The 20,936-nt window shown below is 43.5% G+C and overlaps 1 protein-coding gene and 1 pseudogene across 1 annotated transcript in view; one reads left to right on the top strand and one right to left on the bottom strand.

Moving 5' to 3' along the window:
- Positions 1 to 20,936, bottom strand: part of FLT3 (fms related receptor tyrosine kinase 3) — a 52,386-nt gene that overhangs the window by 5,003 nt on the left and 26,447 nt on the right. Inside the window, exons 9-22 of the mRNA XM_007471441.1 lie at positions 18,675 to 18,778; positions 17,886 to 17,994; positions 17,417 to 17,595; positions 16,319 to 16,425; positions 16,102 to 16,234; positions 15,908 to 16,012; positions 12,306 to 12,416; positions 11,137 to 11,290; positions 9,263 to 9,345; positions 7,548 to 7,672; positions 4,127 to 4,249; positions 2,195 to 2,306; positions 1,803 to 1,902; positions 1,240 to 1,345 (exon numbers count right to left, since the gene is read on the bottom strand). Of these exons, the coding sequence (XP_007471503.1) occupies positions 1,240 to 1,345; positions 1,803 to 1,902; positions 2,195 to 2,306; positions 4,127 to 4,249; positions 7,548 to 7,672; positions 9,263 to 9,345; positions 11,137 to 11,290; positions 12,306 to 12,416; positions 15,908 to 16,012; positions 16,102 to 16,234; positions 16,319 to 16,425; positions 17,417 to 17,595; positions 17,886 to 17,994; positions 18,675 to 18,778 (1,651 nt within the window). The remainder of the gene's footprint in view (positions 1 to 1,239; positions 1,346 to 1,802; positions 1,903 to 2,194; positions 2,307 to 4,126; positions 4,250 to 7,547; positions 7,673 to 9,262; positions 9,346 to 11,136; positions 11,291 to 12,305; positions 12,417 to 15,907; positions 16,013 to 16,101; positions 16,235 to 16,318; positions 16,426 to 17,416; positions 17,596 to 17,885; positions 17,995 to 18,674; positions 18,779 to 20,936) is intronic.
- Positions 5,099 to 5,944, top strand: LOC103086802 (60S ribosomal protein L29 pseudogene; annotated as a pseudogene).

Here is a 20,936-nt window from a genome sequence, read left to right as displayed (position 1 = left end):
CCCAACAAGTAAAAATTCCTCATTACTTGTTTTTCTATAAAACTCTGCTTTCGGTTTATTTTACAGGGTCCTTAACTGTTTACAAGTCATCTGCTCTGTAGCCTGTGAGTCCCCTGGGGGCTTTCCATCTCTCCTTTTTGTCCTAATGCCCTGACAATACTGAATTTCCATATGTGATTTTTAAAAAAGTCATAACAGGAGGAGAAGGCACATACCATCCACACACGTCTCTGGAAAGACTACAGAATTGAAAATGGACTCCTCATAATGTAGAAAAAGAGGACGGACAATTCATTTAAAGACTCAGATTCATATTTAACTGACATTTATCACCTGCTAAGTGTTCCCCATGTGCTAAGTCTTTTCACATACATCACCTTATTTACTCCTTACAAATCCACAAAGATTTGTTAATCCCATATTTCAGATAAGGAAACTGAGACCACCCCTCCCCCAAAGATTAAGTGACTTAATTAACTCATATCAGAAGCAAACAATGGAGCCAAGATTTGAACCGAGGTATTGCGAGTTCCAGGTTCCTTTGTTCATTTGGTCTAGTGGATGGCTCCTCTAACTACATCAGGTGGTACTGTTAAGGGTGAGAGTCAGCAAAGTAATTCCCAGTTCCCAAAGCTCAAAGGTCATCTAGCTTAGCAACCCATTTTACAGGTAAGAAAACTAAGGCCCAGTGCTGGTATTAAGCTCTCAGGAATCCAGGTCAATGCTCTTTGCACTCTATTACATGATTGAGTTGTATGATTATTCCACACAAAACCTTCATGCTGAATTAGGTAAAGTCAGTGGCTTCTGGAGGTCAGGGATTACGTTTTATTTATTTGTTTGGTCCTCTGCACTGGTCACTTAAAAGCATTTAATTTCTTAATCAATTGGCTAAAATCTTCGGGAAAAGTTTTTCTTTTTTTCTTTCCCCCTAAAAACACTTATCCGTAAGTATATCTAACCCCATACAACTTTTTTTTTTTTTTTTTCAGGACAAGAGCAGCTTTACTTTTCTGAATGCTTTTCTTAACCTAATTATATTGAAGGATGGGTGGCCCTTTGTTTTGAGTTTAGGATTGTGAGTTTGACCCCATACAACTTTTAAAGAGCAACCTAGACCAGCTGTGATGAGGAAGGCACCTTGGTACCTTTGGCACTTAGGAAATCGGCAGTGAGTGTTCTGAGTTAGAGTTCTTTCCTTCCTAACGATACTTTATAAGATGCTGTGCTGCTACCTACCGATTCTTCGGCATCTGCCAGCTGACATCCTAAAAATGAAGTCAGGTTAGGAAAGGATGGCCGTTTCCTTGAGTCAAAAGCCCAGCAGGATTGCATTATAAAGTATCTGTAAAGACAACAGGAGAAGCAAGATAGGGAATCTGAATGAAGCAAAATGGGTCACTTTCCACTTAACGAAGCACCATTTATTGCTGTGGAGATAGTTGTTTATGGCATGTTTGCCCTGAGGCAAATACTAGCTTAGATTTTGAACTCATATGAGAAAGGACAAATTAGATGATGCATTTTGACAAATACAGTGTGGAGCAGAATTCAGGAGAAGGGTCCCTCAAGTAAAGGAATTGAAACCCAGAAAACATTCAGTTATGTTCAGAAACCCCTGAAACCAAAAGGAAGAGTTTTCTTTCCTTTTTTCCTTTCTTTTTGCTTTGCTTTGCTTTCCTTTTCTTAAGAGGAATCGTGGGAGCTTCATACTAAAGACTTTCTCTTTTTCTCACGGGTTTGGAACCACACAGGCTGCAAATTTCCGATTTCAGCCGCTTTGCGGTCTGACTTAAACTTACATTTCTTCCGTGGCATAAAACGGCTGATCCATTTTAAATCCACTCTGGATGAGTTTGTAGAAGTTAGCATCAGCTGGAATCCCGGGGTAAGGATTGACACCTGAGAGAAACAAGAGGGCCTATAACCATCCACTCACCCTTCAGTTGTTTATTATTCACTCAACTGGCAAACACGATGGATTGTGGCTCCCGGGAGAAGCCACGTTCTGGCAGGCAGGACCGACCAACGGACACCAGCACGTAAAAAGAAAGGGGCTCAGGCTGCCACAGAAGTAAGACTAGGCGGGGCTCTGGGTCACGGCATTTCTTCCACCCTTTGACTTAGAAGTGGGGGAGGAGTGCAGAGGGGGCAGAATGCAGAAGCCCAGGCCTCAGGGAACTTCAAGTCTTACCAAGCGAGAATATTTCCCAGAGTAATATTCCGTATGACCAGACATCGCTCTTAATTGTGTAGATTCCCTCAAACAAGCTTTCAGGAGCCATCCACTTCACAGGCAGACGGGCCTGTGTAAAATCCAAGCAGAGATCAATGGTGAGTTTTCCACGTACAAGCATTCCTTCTTTTCTCGTTAGCTAGGTGATCACTTTTATTCTCTCCCTAAGGCCACACTTAATGCTTCCTTGAGAAAATCGTATTCCTCAAGTGGCCTTTTTTTCACTTTCAAATTAATATTGTAACATAGTAGCCTCAAACAAACAAACTTTATTTCTTTAAAACTCAAGCTTGCACTTGGCATTGGTAAGTTTCACAGTAGACACTCGCTTCCTGCTGCGAAGCCAGGCACTTCCCCAGAGGTAAGAGGAGTATTTTGTTAAGGCATTTCTTGGAAGAATTTTAGTGGAAATGCCATCCACAAGAATGTGATGGGAGGAGCATACGTCATCGCTTCCAGAAATGACACCAGGCGGGTTTCTGTGGCTTTAGTAATTCTCAGTAGCATGAAAAGGGAGTTTTGAATTAGTACAGCCTCAGGTTAGAATCAAGACACGGGGACGGAGAGGTTCCTGGGGCTGAGCATTTTGTAGTATTTTCTTTTTCAGGGATTGAGAGCCGTTAACGGTGCACATTTAATCTGCCAAGTAAAATCAAAGCTCAAGAAAGATACCCTGTTTTAAATCCTATTCAAAAGGATGAGCTGGGAGAATCAAGCAGGCTAGTCTGGTTAATTTGATTAATTAAAGGGATTAATTGTGGTTCCAAATGGAATTCCCTTTCCTGCTTAAGAAACCACCAGCTAGTAGGGTAGAAACTTCATAACCATTATTAGTTCATCCTATTTAAGACTGCAGCTACAATGAGGGAAGCGTAGATCCAAAATCAGCTGTGTGTTTGATTCTAGTGGGAACACAGTTTAATTTGATTTGCAACATGTATTGGACAACGGAGTTTGGTTGGTTTATTCCCATAAACGCTCTGCGGTAAGTGAATACTCCTCATGGGAAACACTGTATCATCATGCTCATGCACAGACGTGGGGCTCAGACCGTTCATGTTCTAACCCATGTGCTGTGTAATCACGAGCAAGTGACTTTTCTGTGCCTCAGTTTCCTCAACCACAAACGGGTACTTTGAGGACCAAATGAGTCAATACACGTAAAGCACTTAGAATAGCGCTTAGCACATGGTAAGCACAATACCAGCATTTGTTATTATTATTACTTCACAAATAGGGGCAATAAAGCAGAGAGAAATCACAAAAATGAACAGCCAAAAAGAAGAACAGGGGCTTAAATCCAGGCATTGTAATTCTTAAAAACCATACTCTTTCAACTATACACAATTTTATCATCTAGTATTTTTAGTTGTTCTCTTATAAGTGACACATGTATCCTTAGGTTTTTTTAACAAGTAGATTCAGTGATCTTTTAGGTCTCCCTGTGTAGCAGTAAAAGGCTGACCAATATTCATTAACTAACATTTGATTTAAATACTGTGCCTTTTAAAAATGTATATTTAATATTTAATTTACATGTTGTATTTTTTAAATGCTGTCTTGTAACAATTACCTATTCCCATAATGAAAGCATAACTCAATAGTCACTTTATAGATTAAGGAACTGAAATAAGTTTTAAGTAATGAGATTTTTTTTTTAAAGTGTGGATTGCACTCAAAGGCCCCTAACTGATAGGTGTGATGCTATTTTGCTCAACTTTCTGAAGCTGCAGAAAAACCTTTGAAGCATAAGAAAGCAAACTGCTGGGAGGAAGTTTTCTGAGGTTAACATAAATCACAAATGCACTACAGTGAGTGCAGATGTTTAGATCAGTGATGACAAAAACACAAAATAACAGGATAAAACTACATGAGAAGCAGCGGGCTCACATTGCCTCTGATCACGTAGTTGGAATCGCTCATAATGTCCCGAGCCAGTCCAAAATCACCGATCTTTACCACTTTCCCGTGGGTCACAAGGACATTCCTGGCTGCCAGGTCTCTGTGAACACACTAGAAAGAACAAACTGGGAGTGTTATTTACCATGATGTATATTATCACAGAGTACAATCTTTCTTCTCATTTCAAGTTCAGTAGGCGTTACAGATGACAGAACCGTAGTTCCTCGAGGTGTCTTATCTTTACTGGGCCCTGAGCAATCATCACGATGTGTAACTAAGTGAGTGAACAATTCTTCAGCCATTGGTGCTGCTTAGGGAGCATTCCCAGAGGCCAAAGGGGCCGGGTTCTGAGAAAGCAGGTCAACCCTAGCAAGGTGCATATCTTACTATAAATAAAAGACACAGCAGCAGGGCCTCTAAAGGGGTTTTCAGAGCACTCTTCTGTGGGGTGGAGACAATGTCTTTTCTGATGGGAAGATACCTTTGGCAATAAAATGGCATAAAATAAAAAAAAGAGGGAAAATACTAGAAGTTTGGGAAGGTTGACTAAGGTGGAATTAGAAACAGTTCCTGAATTGAGAGATGACGTGACTTTAATTCGAGTGGTTTGGCAAGAAAATTAACTCCACGGAGGAAGATTTTAAAAGGAACAGGGATTTCCCTGGTGGCTCAGTGGTTAAGAATCCGCCTGCCAATGCAGGGGACACGGGTTCGAGCCCTGGTCCGGGAAGATCCCACATGCCGCGGAACAACAAAGCCCGTGCGCCACAACTACTAAGCCTGTGCTCTAGAGCCTGTGAGCCACAACTACTGAGCCCATGGGCCACAACTACTGAAGCCCGTGCACCCTAGAGCCCGTGCTCCACAATGAGAAGCCACTGCAGTGAGAAGCCCGCACACAGCAACGAAGAGTAGCCCCCGCTTAACGCAATTAGAGAACGGGGATGGCCTAAAGGGAAAATGGGAGAGAGTTCCAAGAAACCAGATGTACTTCAAAACATTCTTATTATCACAAGCCCAGGGGGAGAAAAGGCAGTGCCCCTTGACCTCCAATCGTGAGTAGTTTGAGAATTTACTTAACAGCAGGCAGCAACTGGGCTGGACCACCTAGGCAGATGCCTTCAATGTCTGTAAAGAAACTGGTGTCAGTGCTACTGTAGACGCAGAGGTGAGAGAGGAGACATACTCCAACAGCCGGCAGGGAACACGAGGAGAGGAAAGTGCCCGGGGACTGGGGTGGAGGATTCTGAGACAGTGATTCTTTTCACTGTTGAGCAAGGATGAGGACGCCCAACTGTGGAAAAGAAAAGTAAAGACAGCGGCTCTTTCTCTTCGGTCCCAGGTGCTTCAGGATCTGTGGCCCCGGTGCAGACGTGGCCAAGTCCAAGAACCACAGCATGCACAGCCAGTCCCCAAAACGGCACGGAAACGGCATCAAGAAACCCCGATCACAACTATCTCTTACGGGGGTGGACCCCGAGTTCCTGAGGAACATGCCCTTTGCCAAGAGGCACAAGAAGGGCCTGAGGAAGATGCAGGCCAACGACGCCTGGGCCACGAGTGCACTGCTGAGGATATCAAGGCTCTCGTAAAGCCCAAGGAGGCCAAACCCAAGGTCCCAGAGGGAGCAGCCACAAGCTCAGTCAGCTTGCCTATATTGCGCACCCCAAGCTCAAGAAACGTTCCCGCATCGCCAAGGGTCTCAGGTTCTACCGGCCAAAGTCGCAGGCCAAGGCTCAAACCAAGGCCAAGGCTGCAGCTGCAGCTGCGGCTCCAGCTCTGGCTCAGGCTCCCAAAGATACCTAGGGCCTCACAAGGGCTCCAGAGTATCGGCCAATGTGGGAACAGAAGGACTGGTGTGACCCCTGGGCTGCTGTCCGCATGGGGCTGGTGTCCTCCTGTGCTATTGGTACAAATAAACCTGAGGCAGGATCTGTCAGTAAAAAGGAAGAAACGAAGGAAGGAAGGAAGGGAGGAAGGGAGGGAGAGAGGAAGGGAAAGAAAGAAAGAAAGAGAGAGAGAGAGAGAGAAAGAAAGAAAGAGAGAGAGAGAGAGAGAGAAAGAAAGAAAGAGAGAGAGAGAGAGAAAGAAAGAAAGAAAGAAAAGAAAAAGAAAGAAAGGAAGGAAGGAAGGAAGGAAGGAAGGAAGGAGGAAAGAAAGAAAGAAAGGAAGAAAGAAGAGAGGGAGGAAGAAAGAAAGGGAGAGAGAAAAAAAAGACAGCAACATGTACTTTCAATATCCATGAGTAAAAAAAAAACCTCAGGATTCTAACTGGGGTTGTGAGAAATATCCAGATTAATCTGGTGAGAACTGACTTTTCTTTTAAATGGTGAATCTCTCCCATATGAACAAAACAGAACTTATTTATTCAGGTCTTCCTTTTTGCCCTTTAATCAAGTTTCACAGGTTTCTTCATGAAGGAAATATATCTTACGCATTTCTTGTTTATCTTAACCTGTTTCATAGTTTGGTTGCTCTCCTGAATAGAGTTTTCTTCCTTGTTCTTCAAAGCTATTGATTTATTTCATATTAATCTTTTTCTTAAAACTGGGATATAATCGATGTAATACATTATATTGGAGACTGTACATTTTTAAAGAAAAAAAAATACAGCTGAAATTATTCTTTCCAAATTCAGGGAGAAAGGAGAGAGGAGGCCAAGAGAGGGCAGTGGAGGACAGAGAGGAAGAGACTAGGAGACCAAAGGGAAAAGGAGAGGAAAAAGTTGGGGGAATGAAGATAAGTAGTGGAAGGGAAGAAAACGAGGCCAGAAAGTAGCCAGACGAATGGCTGAAATCGGTTCACAGGCAGCAGACGTCTGAAATGTCAGAGAAGAGCGGAACTGAAAGAATATTATAGAAAGAGTGCAAAACTGGGGTACAGTCCACGGTGTGAGGGGGTCCTGAGGTCTTCACATCACAGCCCCAGCGGACCTGGGATTAGCAGACCCACAAGGCTGCTGCCAGCCCACAGCAAACTCCCCAAAGAGACACCGGTGCCTTGGGCGGCTGGCTTGGCCTGAAGAGCACCCGGGATCTGAGCCTCCGCTCACCCCCCGGGTCAAATGTAGGACACAGTCTAAACAACCTGAAATGACTGTCCAACAGGGCTACACCTGGTTTTGAGGAGGGATTCCTGAGGACTTCCTATCTGGAAGCTTCAGGGACTTTGGACCGTCGGGGAGGGCTGTGATAACCGTCATTTAATAAGGGATCCCTGACCTTTATGCTATAATTAGCCAAGAGCCCATGTAACATCCTAGGTGACTCCAACTGTGAACGGGAGGGAAAGACAGACTTTAGGAGCTGCAAGTTAAAATAAACAAGAAAAAAAGAAAACCCCACATCTCCTCTTGAAAATTATCTTTTTGTTGTTGGTATTGTGAGTTTCGTTTTTAAAAGGAGCTTACCGACTTAAATTCCAGAAATTCCATTCCTTTGGCCACTTGATATGCAAAGCAAAGAAGATCTTCAAAGGTAAGTACATTCAAGTCCTCTTCCTCCAGCCTGTTTTGGTTTTCGTATTCAATTTCATCTGTAAAATACAACTGGTCCTCATTTTTGCCAAAATGCAAAGAAGTTGCCTTGTGGAAGGGGGAGGGGCAAGATGGGGGAGGGGATTTAGAGGTACAAACTATTATGTATAAAATAAGCTACAAGGATATAGCACAACACAGGGAATATAGCTGATATTCTGTAATGACTATAAATGGAATAGAACCTTTAAAATTGTGAATCACCATATAGTACACCTGTAACTGATATAATATTGTACGTCGGCTACACTTCAATTAAAAAAAAGAAAAGAAGTCTTACAAATCTCTGTGAGTACCTCATGTACAAATGGAACTATTATATCATCTTCCTGGTGGCACCAGGGCTAACCTATTTATGTAGAGAACTGTGCAGCCCAGGAAGGGTCACCTAAAGATTCTCTTTGGTTAGAGATGTGAATTCTCCAGCTCTCTGGGGATGAGTCAGGGGTTTCTTTTGCACTAGGTAGTTTTGTCACACTGGGAAAAGAATTACCAATTATCTACTACATTTTATGAACTGTTTGTGCACTTAATGTTCTTTTTTTTTTTTTAAGGGGAATGAAACTCCTCATTGTGTGTGTGACACCACTAAAGTTTTTTTTTTTAATAATAAATTTATTTATTTATGGCTGCATTGGGTCTTCGTTGCCGTGCGCGGGCTTCTCATTGCGGTGGCTTCTCTTGTTGTGGAGCACGGGCTCTAGGCGCATGAGTTTCAGTAGTTGTGGCACGCGGGCTCAGTAGTTGTGGCTCGCGGGCTCTAGAGCACAGGCTCAGTATTTGTGGCGCATGGGCTTAGTCGCTCCGTGGCATGTGGGATCTTCCCAGACCAGGGGTCGAACGGTGTCCCCTGCATTGGCAGGTGGATCCTTAACCACTGTGCCACCAGGGAAGCCCTTAATGTTCTTCTAGTTAATCCTTTCTTTTTTTTTTTTTCTGCACTGTGTGGCTTTTGGGATCTTAGTTCCCCAACCAGGAATCGAACCCATGCCCCCTGCAGTGCAAGCGCAGAGTCTTAACCACTGAACTGCCAAGAAAGTCCCAATTTATGACTTTTAAAAAGAATAACCTGATCAAATAAAATAGCTCTCAGTGTTTATTAGTAGAAACATTGACATAAAATTCACACTACTAAACTGGTGGCTTTTCACTACCTTTAAAGTAAATATGCATTGGGACTTCCCTGGTGGTTAAGCCCACGCGCCACAACTACTGAGCCTGCGCTCTAGAGCCCGCGAGCCACAACTACTGAGCCCGCGTGCCACAACTACTGAAGCCCACGCACCTAGAGCCCGTGCTCCACAACAAGAGAAGCCGCCGCAGTGAGAAGCCCGCGCACTGCGACGAAGGGTAGCCCCCGCTCTCCACAACTAGAGAAAGCCCAGTCGTAGCAACGAAGACCCAATGCAGCCATAAATAAATTTATTTTTAAAAAATGCTATAAAGCAAATATGCATTCATAAAGCCTATAGATGACATTAGCAAAGATAAACATGCTTTTGCATTTACACACTTTTTAAAAATAGCTAACACAGAACTCTTGTGTCCATTTCTATTTGGAAGTGCTACTATTTAGAATAAAATATTACCTTCGGATTGAAATGAATTCCCATTGAACCCTGAGACAGGATCTGAGTCCGGGTGTATTTGGACTTCTCTTGAACCAGGCATACTATTAAAAAAAAGTTATTTCATTATTTATGTTCTTCTTCTGAGTAGACATTTTATTAGAAAAAAAATACAATTCATCAAATAAATGAATTCCAATTATAAATGGGCTTTTAAATTAAAAGCATGGCATCAACTAGTCCTTTTAGTGTGTGTGGACATTAAACACATCTGTGTAATTGAGCCTGTCTGTCGAACAAGGATAAGAGTGATCCCTGTTATCTGTATGGAATCTTATGGTTCAAAGAGGACCTCGCTCAATCCTTCCCACAACCCTACAAGCTGGATGTCAAAGTCACATTTTATAAAAGAAAAACTAGGCTGGGTGAGATAAATATGATTTGCTGAAATCACGAAGCTAATAAAGAGTGTGACTTTCCCTATAAAAGTCCATGTATTATAGATCTTCTATGGAGACCTTTTAGTGTTTCATCATCCTTTTTTTTTTCCAAGTTGGCCTTTGTAAAGCTCATTCCCTTTTCCTGTGAAATTAATAAACAGTAATAAGGAAAATCTCTTTTACTGTGTATAATATAGAACTCTTCACTGAGGAATTTTGTGTACATTATATACAGACAATGATTCCAGCATAATAGTTTACCCCAATTACAATGTCCACATCTTTAGAAAATAGCTTAATGCTTTCAGACCACAAATATTCCAAAAGTAATTGCTTCAGTGTGTTTAATACCCAGTGACTGGAAGGAATCAAAGGCACTGAGTGACCAGCATGTTGTCACTAACCATGGAGTCCTGGTCACACATGGATTCTCTGTTCTAGAATTCGGATGACATTATAGAATCCTCTCAGTTTGGGAATATGAACTGAGAAATGAGCGTAAAAGGGAAGTTTGGTGTGAAATGATTAACGGCAGCTGCACAAAGACATGCATGGGGTTTCCATGGGGTCCCTGGTGTAAAGGTGCTGGTCTCTGTCTCAGCATTAGAAGGCCAGAGGTGTGAGCTGAAACTTGCATGCTAAGAAAACAAGGAATCTCAAACGGACCCTCCAAAAGTCCCCCAGTAAAGTTAACAGTCTGACAAATCCGCATTTAGAAAAAGGGAGAGCTTTCCTGTAGGAGGGAACTAGGGATGCACTGTGGCTTGAGGAATCACTCTATCAGAGTGCCTGTGAATTCATTCAGAGAAGGATGTCATGGAGCTATGATGTTCAGGTGATTAGCAGGGAATTTCCAAGGATAAGGACGAGCATCCCACCAAACCTACAGCCCTCTTGGGACTGAGAATCACTCAGGATCCCACAGATGGCAGAATATACAAGGCAGAGCATAGAGACAAATGTTACCACTACTTTATTTTGTCCCCGTAATTATGTCAATCAATCCATCCTAATTTTTAAAAATCCGATTTATGAGTTTAGAGCTCTTTTGTGCAATACTCCCAGGACCTGCACTACTTTCTATGAATATATCAAGGGCTTTGGGAAAGGGGTTCATTCTTTCTACCAATACCCATGTGTCAGCCAGGAGGCCTGACATATTGAATAATGCACCTTTCCTAAAACTGAATATATGTCTAGGATGTGATTAGGCGCCGGTGGACAGAATTGGTTCAGCTACAGTACCTGTACTGTAGGAAAGGGAAAGCCTCATTGTTCAAATCAACAGGGAACCTATAGCAAAGATAAGAGACCTTCCTAGGTCTTAAAACCCACAGACCACACAAAATGCTGGAGGATGGCCTTTAGAAACTGGCAGTGAGTGGGGTGTGTTTAACCATCATACTTTGTCTGTTCTGTAATGTATTATTATGAAACTGTGACCCAGTCTCTTACCTGGAATTAGGGGGTGATTGGAAAGTGGGATAAAAACTGAAATTATGTTCCTTGAAAATCTCCGTCCACGTCCTATGAAATTTTTCTCTTTTACTTCTTAGATAGTTGAGAAGGTCGCCATAGCAACAATATTCAAAAATCAAGTAAATTGGTCCTGAAATAGTGACAGTTTTAATCCTAGGTATACAGACACCAAATAATTTTTTTCAGACATCTGTGTGGCAGAAACCATACTCTATGAGAACTCCCTTCTCCTCTGACTTGGGGAGAGTACAGCTCTCTCTGAACCAATCTCTCCTTGGACTTTAAATTCAATTTCAGATTTTTGCTCAAACTCCTTGGAAAGCTGTCTCTTGTTGCCTTCCACTTTGGCCCGTGTGGCCTCACCAAGAACCACTGGCCACCTAAATTCTGCAGTTTGCAACTGGGAATAATATGTTGACTGCGTTGTGAGCACTTGGTAAATATAAGCTGATTTGCGGTTTACCCGAGGAGGGAGAAATACATCCCTAGCCACCTCTTAAATCCATTTTCTCTTTATTTCTCTGTCCCAGTGCCCGGCTGGCTGTCCCAGAAGGAATGACCCTTGGGCACAGGGTTCAGGTACTTCTAGGCAGAAGCGAGAGAATCAGAGCACATGCTCTGTTGGATTCTGGGAGAATAGAGTTTGAAACCCCTCCTTGGCTACGCCTTACTTGAAGCCGCTCAGTTAGGGCCATGGCCAAGCTGTGCAGCTCAGCACTGCATCTGGGCCACAGCTCCACAGCCAGGAGAAGCACCCTCTGAGCAGGTAGAGAGCCACCACAAAATGTACTTGCAGCGTTGTTATTATTATTGTGGTTGTTTTTGGCTGTGCCACGCGGCTTGCAGGATCTTAGTTTCCCCGACCAGGGATTGAACCTGGGCCAAGGCAGTGAAAGCCCAGAATCCTAACCGCTGAACCACCAGGGAAGTCCCTTTAAGTAGGTTAGAATATGTGGCTCATCCCGATGAAGACAGGCATTGTCTACACTGACCCATCTGACTCTAGAGTGAGGTGTGTCCAATCCCACTTGGGTTTGGGGGCCCACCCTGTGACTGAGAGAACGAGAGAAATACGAGAACAAATGCCCTTTTTGTCTTCAGGCTAAAACGTTTTCGATTAGGTGTTCTTAGTGGGAACTGGTTACCTGACAGGGTGCATGCCCCCAGCAGATTCACAATATTCTCGTGGCTGCCCAGGTGGGTCATCATTTTGAGTTCAGACATGAGAGCCTCTCTTTCCGAGCTGTCTGCTTTTTCTGTCAATGGCAGGGCATTACAAATGTAAAATGGAAGTAAATTAGGTATTTTAGGTTATTCAATAAATTAAAATTTTCCTCAGTTCAGAGTAGATTTGCATGCAAGTTTTAAAATACGTACAATAATACATACATTTTGAATAATAATACCCTATGTTTTAAGGCAGAATTTCAAAGATTGTAGCATGAAAGTTGAACCAAATAATGTGCATTTCTACTGGACTTTCCTCTACCTACAAAATAAAAATCTTTACAGTTGACCCTTAAAAAAAAAAATAAAACAAAATAATAATAATACATGATTTTCCTCCACAGTTGAAGTTAATAAATATGCTGAAGGGAGAAACACACTTTTTTTTTCTTTGACACTTTTATTTGTTGAAGTCATAGAGTGACAAGATGGGAATGTCAGCGAGGGTGGCTGGTTCCAGCCTGTGACCCTCAGGTCTAGAATCTTAAATTTGTCAGTGGATCCAATGGTGAGAAGGTCAAAGAAGACCAATTCCCATTGACCAAGTTCTCAAGAGAGTCCCTAATTGCGCATGAGGAACAGAACTGCTGGGTAGGCTAGAACGTATCCACTTACTCTCCCTGGAGTAAGTCTAGAGAGCTTGGCAAATTGTATTCATCATCTTGCTTAGAAGTGTAGCATGGAGGTACTTACTGGTGAACTGAAAGGTCTCCTGTCATTGAGGCCAATGTGCCCAGGTGGTCAGGACACTGGAGCCCTAGAGGCAAGGGCAAGGTCTCTGGGCCTCCCTCTCCAGGCACATGCCCCGCCCCCCCAGCCTAGTCTGTTAACATATTCTTTCTTACAGATAGAGTAACTTTTCTTTACATTCAATGGAGATTTGATTAGCTATTTTGTCCTGGAAGACAAGTAGCCTTTATGTGGCTTTCCCAGAGCTTTGATGTCATCTGTTTTGACTTGTGTGAGCTCTCAGGGGCATCCTAATTTCCAACTTCTTGGCCTGGGAGTGACATCCTTCACGGTGTGCGCTGGGACCCACTGTACCTCAGGTTTTCCACTGCCTCATGTTTTAGAGGGATTCGTGGCTTTCAGTCGTCCATGTCTTGTTCCTCATGACCAAAAGAATATATTTTTACAGTGTGCTTAACTCTTTCAAACCACTTTCATATACCACTACCTGACTTTCATTCATTCAACAAGTATTTATTGAATGCCTACAGTGTATGAGGCAATGTGCCAGGCCTTGGGGGAATAAATGATAGAAAGACACAGCCCCTGTCTTCCTGGAGCTTAGAGCCTCCTTGAAAGGGGAGACAGGTAAATGAACAATTACAATATAGTGTCATAAATGCCACATGGCACAAATAAACCTATCTATGAAACAGAAACAGACTCACAGACATAAAGAACAGATTTCTAGTTGCCAAGAGGGAGGGGGGTGGGGGAGGGATGGACTGGGAGTTTGGGATTAGCAGATGCAAACTATTATATCTAGAACGGAAACACAGCAAGTTCCTACTCTATAGCACAGGGAACTATAATCAATATCCTGTGATAAACTGTAATGGAAAAAAATGTAAAAAAGAATGTATACATATGTATAACTGAATCACTTTGCTGTACAGCAGAAACTAATACGACATTGTAAATCAACTACACTTCAATAAAAAATAAAGATAAATGCCACATGGCAAATGAAAGTAGGGGTGCTGTCCCACAGAGGAGGGACACCTAACCCAGCCTTAGGGAGGGTGGGGAAGGGGACACCGAATGTCTATGCTGAGACCTGAGGGAAACTAGGAGTTAACCAGGTGAATTCACAGCGGGGAGGATGAAGAACATGCCATCCTGAAAACAGGATGGGCCAAGATCAAGAAAGAGGGCAGCACAGCAGAACATACAGACCCACCCTCATGAGGCTTACAGACTACGGAGGCAGCTAAGACATTAGTTAAATAATTAAACAAATATGTAACTGTAGTTGCGATCAACTTTATGGGGGAAAAAAGCCCACAGAGAGCTGGGATATAGGATCTAGCAAGGAACTTGAGCTCATCTGTGGTGTGAGAGAAGGCTTGCCTGAGCAAGTGGTATTTGAGTAGAGATCTACAGGAGGAGCAGGAGATAAAGACGTGAAAGGGGAAGCGGAAGCGGAAGGACGACCTGTGCAAAGGCCCTGAGGTGGGAGGGAGCACGGTGCTCCAGAGGAACTGAGAGCCGGCTGTGCTGTAGCGCTGGGGTGAGAGGGGAGAGGCGAGCTGCAGCCCGGTCGTGCTGGGCTGTGTGGACCGTTCAAGAGAAATTAAAAGCAACTGGAAAGATTAAGCAGGAAAATTATATGGTCTGCTTTGCATTTCATAACTATCACTTGGGCTTCAGAATCCAAAAGGAGGTAAGAGTCCATATAGGGTAGTTGCTTGGAAGGCTAGTGCATCCTTTCGGAAGGGGTAGACTTGGTCTGGGTGGTAGTAACAGAGGTTAAGAGAAAAGAGGATGAACTCAAGAGGCATGAGGCCGGAAGCCTGACAGGAATAGCCTACAGGGAATTAGAATGAGGATGGTTTCAAGGATGAGTCAGTCCTAGGTTTCTGGTTGGCCTGCCTGGGTGGCACATGGCCGGTCATTGGTACTCGCAACCAATCAGTGAGACGGGGAGGGCTGACAGAGAGCCAGGGTTGGAGGAGTCCACTTTGGATAAGCTGAATTCAAGGGACTCTGAAGACGTCCAAGCACTTGGACATACCTGAAGCTCAGAAGGGAGGTGCAATCGTGAGAACCACTGGTACACGGGATGAGGTCACGGGTAAGCTGAGACAGCCCATGAGCGTGCGGAGTGAAAAGGGAAGGGGGCCCAGGAGCAAGTCTTCAGGAACTCCGTTGGGTGAGAAGCTGGGTGTGAAGATGAGGGGCCAGCAAGGGACTGTGAAGCAGTCAGAGGGGTAGGAGGAAACCAGAAGAATATGGTGACATGGAAACCAAAGGAAGAAAGCACAATAAAGATGGAGGAAACAGTCAATCGTGCCAATTTAGGCTAAAAATTCAAGAAATGCCCATTAGGCTTGGCTCGTGGTGATGGTGGAGGTGATGGTCACTGATCGCTTAGCCAAAGCCAGCTGGGGGCGCTCTTGCTAAGCGAGTGATACTAAGGGGAGGAGGTTAGGGAGAGCCAGGTGGCAGCGGATGAGAAATGAGTGGGAAGTGATACAGAAGGCGCCAATTCCCTCTTCTACCCAGAGTCTGTGTCGAAATGTAAGACACACAGCTGCCTGTAGCAATGGCATCCCCAAATATTGAGGCGGAAAAAACCTAAACAAAGAGAGAAGAGGACGAAGAGGTGGCGTTTTGTGTTCATGACTTGTATTTTATATTCATGACTTAGTTGACACCCACCGCAACTCGCTCCCTTTTTAGCTTTGAAGGATGGCAAGCAGTAACCATAGCAATGATGGAAAAGAGGAGGTGGGAGGCGTCACCTCCCCTCTTCGTGCGTCTCTGTGGCTATTGATCGATGTAACCATACCTTTCAGCATTTTGACTGCGACCTGGATTGAGACCCCTGTCTTACTGATTCCATAGGCGGTTGCATTCATCACTTTCCCAAAAGCACCCGATCCCAGGACCTTCCCTGCAAGACACATGGTGAGTGAGTGCATGGTGAAGATTCTCCAACAAGAAGGAAACTCGACAGAAACATTTGGAACATCTGATTCTTACCAAATTCCAAATTTTCTCTTGGAAACTCCCATTTGAGATCATATTCGTATTCTCTGAAATCAATGTAGAAATACTCATTATCCAGAGAGCCGGTCACCTGCACCATCTGTAGCTGGCTTTCGTACCGAAATTGCTTCAGAGATGAAATAATGAGTCGATTAGCCATAGAGTTCTTCAGAAATGGGACACAATGATGACGTTTTACCTTTGCTTTTACCTTTTTGTACTTGTGACAAATTAGCATGGTTAAAACGGCAATAAAGGGAAGACAGAGGCCAATTGTTGCATAGAATGAGATGTTGTCCTGGATGAAAGGGAAGGGGCCTGCAAGGGAAGAGCATGAGGAACAGTGGATGAGAATTCCTGGTGGATACTGTAGCAGAATGCTCGTTACAGTGTCTCACATCCTGTCTGAGGAACCTACAAGCCCTCTACTAATATGCTATCCCCACAGAAAATCAGGCCATGTTCATATAAAGAACTATTCCTTCCCAGAAAATTTTAAATGATTCTGAACCCATTTAAAAAAATCATTTACTAGGGGTTTTAAGAATTACATCTATTTAAACCCACAGGATGTGAAAGTCAGATAAAAAAGATGTTCGTCTACTATATATAAACTAGATAAACAACACAGTCCTACTGTATAGCACAGGGAACTCTATTCAATATTTTGTAATAAACTTTAATGGAAAAGAATCTGAAAAAGAATGTATATATATTTATATGAAACTGCATCACTTAGCTGTACATCAGAAACTAACACAACATTGTAAATCAACTATACGTCAAATAAAAAAAAAAAGAAATTTGTGTTCCCACTATGAAGCTGTCATACGAATGTGGGGAAGTTAGTTTGGGGACGCTGGTGATTTTGAACCATTAGTGTAGGTGGTCAGGTTTCAGAATTGCTTAATTTAGGAGGGATCTAAATATCAAACCGAAAATGATAAAACGGCAAGCTAAAGGCAAATGAGATTAACCAAAATGGAAAGTGGTAGAGACTCCAAATTACTAAATCTGTTTCCCTAGAGCTGGATTTCTTGGTAGATGTCCATTATGCTGGGAGCTTATTGTTCTACCCACATCACTTGAATTCATGAGTCACAATAATGTCAGTAGAAGTCACTCTGCCCTTGAACTACAAAACATGTATGTTCAGTGGGGATTCTTGCCTGACTCAAAAAGCCTTCTCGTCTCACACACTGAACCTACACACTCTTGTAAAACTCCCCAAATAAAAGCGAACTACAGGGACTAACTTCTAGTAGGGAATTCCTGAAGGTGGTATGTTACAATAGCAACTGCTGTCTACCTGGTGAGTTTAGAAGGATTGTTTCACAAGAGGTGCCGAGGGAATTGTACGCACAACACTTCACCAGGAACCCTTTGACGGCCTCGCTCATGTTCAGGGTGCTGCTTGATATCCACTGTCCAAATACTTTTCTGTTGGCCTTTTTATTCCAAATTCCTTCTGTGATCTCTTCTGTGCAGCTGAAAAGAAAGAGCAGACAGAATTTAGACGGGCGGGGCTATCGTCAGATTGGAAGTGAGGGTTTCTCTACTGGGGTCTACAAGAGACATCTATTTTTTTTTTTTTTTTAAGAGACATCTATTAAAGGTTATCAGAAACCATCTCTGACCATTTAGAATTACGGTCTACTCAGAAGGTAAGCATTTTAAATGCTTCATCGTTTCTTCTTAAACTGAATTCATGAGACACAGTCAACACGTCAGAGAGTTTTATGTTCTTCTAACACAAGAGGGGCCAGTGTCTTCATTACTTGGGAGACTTGTCTGAACACTTCCTCCAGGTCCAAGACGGTAACGGGTACCCGTCAGAGGAGCAAGAAGCCTGACTTGCCGATGCCTCGGCGAGCACTTGAGGTTTCCCTGTGGAAGACAACAGGGAAATCAAGCTCGTGAATTACAGTGCTTTCCAGAAAGGGTTTCAAAGTCAGCTTCATAGAGGCTGCTCACGTGCTCTACTCCTGGGAGCGTGTCTCATGCAGGGTGACTCAGAGAAGGGGTACTCTTTCCCCTTGTGTCACCTTCTGTGCAGGCAGCCCTAAACTTCTCTGGGGAGCACCCCCTTTTCCACTGCTAGACCCCTCCTGGAGAGAGCTCAGGTGTAGACCTCCATCTACTGAGCACCCTAAAATGAGTCTTAGTTTCAGGAGAGGCACCTGCAAAAAGTCCAGCAAAATGGACTCTCATCTCTTTATGGACCAGAGAAACAAAGATTATTCAAACAACTAAATGGCAGGTAGCATGGCTTTTGGCCTTTCCTTAACAGGACCTATCCAAGTACTAAAATCAATAAAGTCACACAGTAAAGCACCTTCAGAGAGGATATGGAATCAGCATCTTAGCTTCAAAGGATGAGCCCAGAAAGAGATCTGCGTATCAACAAGCCAGTAGATATGAAAGTACAATTTCAAAACACTTCAGCATGTCAAAACACTTTTGTAGCATTCGTTCCCTAAGCCATGGCTTATCTCTTTCTGATCCGAGTTAATACATTATTAAGGAGTTACAAGCGTAAAATAAAATTTCTTGACAGTTTCACTTACTTCTTATATTCAGCGTGAACATTTTTGTGAACTGGGCGTCATCATTTTCTGCATGGAAGATATATTGTCCTGGCTGGTGTTTATGGTTGCAAAACTTAGATATGCTGTTGGAAAAAGAATTAAAGACAGACTTAGCCAAATTCTTTGAGATGTTGAAATGAATAATGGTGTGCATGGGAGTAAGTCTTCCTGAAGACACTCACTCTCTCAAGTTCAGTGGACAGGGAGGTTCCCAGATTCTCTTGCTACTCAAAATGTGGTCCACAAACAGGCAGCATCAGCCTTGGTATTATCTAGGAGCTTGCCAGAAATACAAAATCTCAGGCCCCACCCCAAACCTACTGACTCAGAGTCTGCATTTTAAGATGATCTCCGTGGAATTCACATGCACATTAAAGGTTCAGAAGCACTGATCTAGGCTGGAGCTGCTAAGAGAGACAAGAAGGTTCTGGCCCCTACTGTTACATACATTCCAAACTAGTCTGACTTCCTGGAAATATGGATGAACCTTGGTAGGTGGCAGAGCCCATGGACCCCCAAGCTTCCTGAAAGGATAGCTCTCTGACATTGGTCCAAGGCAGGACCTAAGACCAACCCTTGACTTACATAGTGATTGAGAGTGATGACGGCTCAAATCCACTGAGTACAGACGTCTTTGAGTGGTCTCAGCAGGCTCTAGTAACTACTTGGAGTGATCATCCACCAAGCCTACCAGGTATATGGTACTGGGGATCACCCACAAATCCTAGCAGGTATACGGGATGGTGGATATTATAGGAGAAGTGGGGAAGCAAGGAGCTGATGAATTGCCTTCATGCATTGAAGAAATAGAAAAAAAATTTCCCTTAGCATAAGAAAATCTAAGCCTTGTTCAGAAGATACTGAATTAGGTCACCTCTATATAGCCTACTTGAAGTAAAAAAGGAAAGAAAAAGTATGTATACACAGGAAATGTGAACAGCAGGAACTATGTAGGATGCAAAAGACCTATGAATACGGCTCCGGTCCTCAGAGATATCATAATCCAGGTGGGTGGACAAAACCTGCCTATGTGGAAGAGTGAAAGCATTAAACTGAAGGCCCATAGAAGATCAAAGAAGGCAGAGGCCAGTGTCGTGAGAAAAGTTCAGAGGGCTTCATAGAAGCAAGAATTGAGCTAGGTCTTTAGAGGTGAGTTGGTTTTCATGAGAGAGTAAAGAAAAGACATCCAAGCAGGGGGCAATGGCATGATTTAAGCCATGGGACAGGAACTCATAAGGCCACAAGGAGAGAAACGGGGAAGCTTCTTGGCTAGAGCAGAGGTGCAGGGTGGGATGGAGCAGAACAGAGGGCTAAATGGGCAGGGTGGCGCCAACTGATCTGGGACCTTGGAAAACAAGCCTAATTCTTCCGACCTGAGGAAGAAAGCAGGGAGGAAATGATGTGAATTCCTGAGCAGGAGAGGAACGTTATGAACAGTATCTTAGTTTAGAGTGATGGCAGCAGGAAAGTTTATTGGGGGGGAAGTCTGGAGGTAGCTGTTGAGGTAACCTAGAAGTCATTCATTCATTCATGAATTCACTCATTCTTTCTCCCGTCAATGGTAGAGGCTATTTGTGGGAGGAATCGGGAATACAACAGTGAGTTAACAAAACTAGGTTTCTGTTCGCACAGAATTTGCAGTTTGGTGGCAAAGGCAGACAAGTGATGAGCAGCTACAGTATAATGCGGGAAATCTTAGGAGAGGAGAAGTAAAAGTTCAGATTTGAGAGTTGAGAGTGTGAAAAGATGAGTGTTGTCCAAGGCAGGGAAAATGGGGAGGGAGAGGAAACAGCCAACCCAAGAGGCACCAGGACAAAAAGAAACAGCAGGTGCTGGATTGGACGTGAAGCGGAAGGAGAGAACAGAATCCCAGCTGATTCCTAAGAGTCAAACCGCACACCTAGCGATCAACAGAGAAGATTTTGAGCCCAGGTTTATGTGACACCAATGTTCTGCATCCTTAACTCGGAAGCTTAAAGGTAATTCTGACCGTGTATAGTGATGAGAGATTTCATTTCCTATCAAGTGAGCAATGAACAAGCTTTTTGTTTGCCTTGTTAACAAGAAGGCTGAAAAAGCAAAGGGGAGTTTTTCTTTTCTTTCTTTTTTTTTTTTTTTGGTTTACGCGGGCCTCTCACTGCTGTGGCCTATCCCGTTGCGGGGCACAGGCTCCGGACGCGCAGGCTCAGCGGTCATGGCTCACGGGCCCAGCCGCTTCGCGGCACGCGGGATCCTCCCGGG

The sequence above is a fragment of the Lipotes vexillifer genome, unplaced genomic scaffold (genome assembly GCF_000442215.2).
Source record: "Lipotes vexillifer unplaced genomic scaffold, Lipotes_vexillifer_v1.1 scaffold543, whole genome shotgun sequence".
NCBI classification, from domain to species: Eukaryota; Metazoa; Chordata; class Mammalia; order Artiodactyla; family Lipotidae; genus Lipotes; species Lipotes vexillifer.
The sequence above is the reverse complement of the archived record's forward strand: the minus strand, read 5'-3'. Positions and strand labels throughout refer to the sequence as shown.